The sequence below is a fragment of the Rhinopithecus bieti genome, unplaced genomic scaffold (genome assembly GCF_001698545.2).
Source record: "Rhinopithecus bieti isolate Rb0 unplaced genomic scaffold, ASM169854v2 scaffold_1966, whole genome shotgun sequence".
In the NCBI taxonomy this organism is placed as follows: domain Eukaryota; kingdom Metazoa; phylum Chordata; class Mammalia; order Primates; family Cercopithecidae; genus Rhinopithecus; species Rhinopithecus bieti.
In genome coordinates this window covers 11,220-15,932 of record NW_016803584.1, presented here as the reverse complement: position 1 = coordinate 15,932, position 4,713 = coordinate 11,220, and the positions used below count along the sequence as shown (strand labels likewise).

Here is a 4,713-nt window from a genome sequence, read left to right as displayed (position 1 = left end):
TTTAGCAAAGTTTCTAGTTGTTATCTTTGAGGATGATGGGCATTTCCCCCTAGGTATTGACTGCAGTGGCCCTTCTCTTCTGAGCCAGGATGTTATGGTGGTCGTACATCCCATAGCAGATGGGATGGCCTGACTTTCAAGTGGACCTCTTTGGAGGCCCCTGGATGCTAGGCTAGGGGTGCTGAGCTGCTGATCAGACACTTCCTGGCAACATTGGGAGGGACCCATGAGGAAACAATCTCCTGTTTGAAGATACAGGAAGATACTGCCAGAATCAGGAGTGAGTCTATTCTTTCTCCTGACTAGCAGGCCAATCTCAGGGGACCAGGTCTTCCTGGGCTTGGCCTCGACACTTCTAGCAATATCCTTTGCTGAGTGTGTGAAAATGCTGCTTCTCCAAATAAACAAGGACAGTGGGGACCAAAGCCTGTCTTGGACAGGATTTCCAGCCTCCCCTGGCTTGTGCCAATGAGATGTGTATAATATAGAAGGTTAAAAAGAACACAGACAACAGGTCTCATTTAAATTGTTTGTTATTTATTTCCATGGAATTTTGTTTTCTTTATTAAGACCAAAATGTGTTTCTCATTAGCAAATGGCAACTTTTATCGGTCATTAGTGGCCTGTGAGTTCACGGACTTGCATTGTTTCTGAACTGTTCACAGAATCTACACTTGTAATCTGAGGAGCCTTCCTGCTCCTCGTCATTGTCAGAGGGCTCATTTGGAGACATGACTGAGAGGGTGGCCAACAGAATGGAGTAACAGATATTGTACAAAGACAATACACTACCATTATCTGAGTAAACCGGGCTACTAGGCACTTGCCCTATGCCTTCCATCCAGGCAGTAGCCGAAGATGCAAATGTGGCATTCCCAGAGGTGCCCTCCCATCTTGGGCCATTTGGTTCCTGAGGGGGCCTATTTCCCAGGGGATGCCCAGTGATACTGTTCTTGGACCACATGCCAGAGAACATGAAGGACTGACTGCCACTGGGTCCCTGAACAATGGGGGCTCTCCGCTGACACATTTTGATGGCTTCTTTCTTGGCATTGATGTGATAGATACGTAGGGAGCGTCTTGTAGCTACCAGCTTCTTTCTCTTTGGAGTTGGGACATAGGTTGCTTGCTGAGCCGTGCTTCTGAGGTCATCTTTTCTCTGGATATTCTCCAGGAGCCTGGGCTTGTCTCTCTGAAAATTGGAGTTGTGGTAGATCTGAAACAAAATGAAACATGTTAGTTGTTCAGGAATAAATTATTCCTTTCCCACCTCTCAAAATTATGATTTTGTTCTGCAATGGAGAAAAGAATGCTTTAAGTGGCAGCAAGTGTGGTTATGCCCTACCTCATGACCTGACTGGAGATAAACAATTCATAGGTCAAGGCAGTAATATATAAATAACATGGATTTTGATATTAAACTGTAACCCCTTAGAAGTAATATGTAGGTCTATGATGGCTTCACATGACTCTAAGGGGTTGTAGTTTAATATCAAATTCCATACTTTTTTAAGTCTATACTTGTCATCCTTCAGTAAACAATAATTTCACATTTTAAAATGCTATCTTTGACACTTAAGCTCTTATAGTATATTCTTTATATTAGTGTCCTATGAAGATACGTTTGAGAAAGAGAGAAAGGGATTACAGAAATGCCTTCCCTACTTACCATCATTTTCTTGTTTCTGAAGTTGCCCTTGGGCGTGTTTTGCAGAATCCATAGAGGTTCAGTTGGTGAATGAAACTCTTCAAGCGTTGTCTGTTTCGAAGATCTTCTCTGTACTCTCCTGTTGAAGAACTTCCCTCTGCAAAGAGATCCTTCTCGATGGATCACGGCGTCTCCATACATCGTTCCAGCTCAACAGACTTGAATGTGTCTTCTTCCACCATCATCCAAAGCTTTTCTTGGGTAAGGAGAACGCGCCTAAAAGGTTGTGGTTGTCTTCCGTGTTGACCACGCATTGGTTTCGGTCTTCTGGTGGTGAGTTATCTTGGGAGCCTGGATCTTGGCTCACAACTTGGTCCTTGTGTCTGTCCAAAACCTCGCTGGAATCTGGATTTGGATCAGGTGAAGAACTAAATGGGTCCCCGCTTGTTGGCTCTCCACCAACAGACGGGGCCAGCTTGTCTTTGTATTCCTGTTCGGTGTTCTGACTCGCCATGGAGCTACACCAGAATCAGGAGCATTTTGTACCCAAGACCCTTATCACTGTCCTAGCAAGTCCAAAATGCCTTCAGTCAGAGTAGGCGTGCCCAATAAATACTGTCCACAAAATTCTAGAGTCTCGGTATCAGGGCAACCAGTGGCTTAACTCATCATCTGCTGTATTTGTCACACGATGTCACAAAGGTGGCTCTCAGCCAATCTGGAGAGGGGCCCTGGCCAAGTGTTGGGGGAGTAGACAGGTGGCATGGCCTTCAGCTTCTCCCTTTTCTAAAAGTATAAACAGGCGTGGTTCAAGTTCCCAGAAAAGTCTCCCGTCTTTTGAAAGTCACATTATGTCATAGGGCCAGGCCCCAGATGAGCTGAGAAACCATGGCTTTATGGCCACTCCCAACCCTGAAGACAGGGGAGGCCATTTGCTGGCCTCTGGTTTGCTCAAGAGCCAGCCCCTAGTTAGCCCTAGCTTGGGTTTCACCAAGACTGCCTGAGTCAGATGGACCCCTCACAGGTGACTTCCTTCTAGGAGATGGTGGTCCCTATCAGGCTGTTTGACCTGATCTGTGTGGTAGCACCCCTCTTTTCCAGTCCCCCCCCATCTCCTTCCTGCTTTGGTCTCTTCCAAGTACTCCTAATGATTGGTTGGATCTGCTTTAGTGGGCCCAGATGAAGTGTTCCTTATTCCATTTGGTCGCGTTGTCCCCAGAGTGGTGCTGTGCCTGAGCTTGGTGGGAGCACTCCCCTCACTCCTCTACCACTATGTTACCCAGGGCACCATTTGTGATTGGATGGCCACATCCTCAGCTGTGCTTTGGAGTCCCCTGTGGAGCTCTGCTTGCCCCTGCATCTCTCCCTCTTGCAGCTCACAGCAGGAGATTACCTTTAGTTTTTGTTTTTGCCCATAAATACTGTTTTCATTGCTCAAGACATGTTCATTTCTGAGACCTGCTTTACACAAACTAGCCTAAGAAAAGTTTCTGCTTCTCTAGTTAGACCTGATTAAAGTAATCCAGCACAAAAGTGCCATCATTGTGTATTTGAAAACAGATGAGCGTATGAGTGTGTGTTGGGGTGGGCAGGAGGAGGGAGGAAGCCCAAATGAAAGTCATCTTCAACCCCAGATGAGAGGATACAACAGTCTTTCTGGTGATACATTTTCTCTAGCCATTAAAGACAACTTTGTTCTTAGTGTTCACTCTGTATAGGGAGACAGAGTGGTACAGTGGAAAGGCCCCAGGCTGAAAGGACCCTGGGTCCTTGTCCCACTGAGTAGCACCCTTTGCCCACTCAGGGTCGGCCCTGAGTGTGAAGAGGGTTGGAAGAGGCTCTTCCAAGGTGCTTTTCAATGTCAGGGCTCTCTAATCCTTCATGGTGCCCCCCATGCCTGGATGCAGGCTTGATTCATGGTCATGAAGCTTTTTAAACAGGTTTACAAAGGTTTTGTTCAAGGACTCAGCGTAACCTGTAGGCACACGCACTCTGAGGCTAAATATTAAAATAGAGGCCTTTGGTGACATCGCTAAATGAGGATCCTTGAGTATTCAGTTACACAGCTGGCATCTTTCACTTACATACCCAAGTGCTTTTCATAGGGGAATTCTTAAGACTGAGAATGACATTTTGTTGTGGCTTTTGCGAACTTACGAACTCTGCTGATTACTTATATAAAGACTTTTAGCCATTGGGTGGGAGGGGAACGATCATGAAGAAAATGGCTAGGGAAACTACACAGTGGCATTCAGCCAAGAGCTGGTATTGATTTGATTTAGTCACACCACGTCATGTGGCTTCTATAGGACCATTAGCTACCATTCTCCTTTATTTTAAGTCACAGAATGTCCACTGGGATTACGAGTCTAAGACATCAAACTCCTCTTGTCCCCTGGAGGGAATATTCAGGGCACTGACTTAAGTCTAATCAAGAAGAGGCATGGTGGGAAAACCAGCCTCCTCCAGCTAAGCCTGCTCAGTCCCCAAAGATCAGCTCTGCAACCTTCAGCAACCATTCGGACATTCTTTGTGAGACACCTGCCGCCTGCAAGCCCCTTTGAGGAAAATCGTTGGTCTTCTCTTCCATGCTCCGATGGACCCTCTGTGTTGCTGCTTTATGAATGAAAACATCATGGTCAGGCGACCCAAGCAGAGCACAACTGACTATGGTATGAGGACCAGTGGCCCTGTGGAAAGCGGTCTCAGTGCTGACTCGCTGCAGCTTCTTTGTAGCTGTGCAGCAATCAAGAACAGTGCTGAGCTCTTGACAGTGGGGCCCCAAGGCATGAGGCCAGCCACAGGCCAAGACTCACTGTGTAGGCCTTGCCTGTCACATGATCCCCCAGGCCCTCCTCATCCTCCCCCTGGCCTCTCAGGATCTTCTTCCTTGCTGATCTCTCCCGGGCTCCAGGATGTGTCCCTGCAGTTGGTTCATCCCACTCCAGAGGAGTCTTTCTAAACTGTGGCTCGAAACTTGTCAGTTGCTTAGGCACCACCTCCTCGCACTTCCAAGGCCTTCCTTTCCCAGCCTCGTTAGCCACTGGGCTCCTCTTTCTCACACA

The 4,713-nt window shown here is 47.2% G+C and overlaps 2 protein-coding genes across 2 annotated transcripts in view; one reads left to right on the top strand and one right to left on the bottom strand.

Moving 5' to 3' along the window:
* The window catches only part of LOC108539768 (protein CXorf40A-like), a 9,447-nt gene extending 6,595 nt beyond the window's left edge, over window positions 1-2,852 (top strand). Inside the window, 1 exon segment of the mRNA XM_017888660.1 lies at window positions 1,715-2,852. Coding sequence (XP_017744149.1) covers window positions 1,715-1,723 — 9 coding nt within the window. The 3' untranslated portion in view covers window positions 1,724-2,852.
* On the bottom strand, window positions 516-2,182 carry HSFX4 (heat shock transcription factor family, X-linked member 4). The gene is given in 6 exon segments (XM_017888652.1): window positions 516-1,216; window positions 1,670-1,686; window positions 1,689-1,752; window positions 1,755-1,808; window positions 1,810-1,902; window positions 1,905-2,182. Coding segments are annotated over 6 exon segments (1,071 nt in total). The 5' UTR covers window positions 2,163-2,182; the 3' UTR covers window positions 516-631.
* Window positions 2,853-4,713: the final 1,861 nt, after the last annotated feature.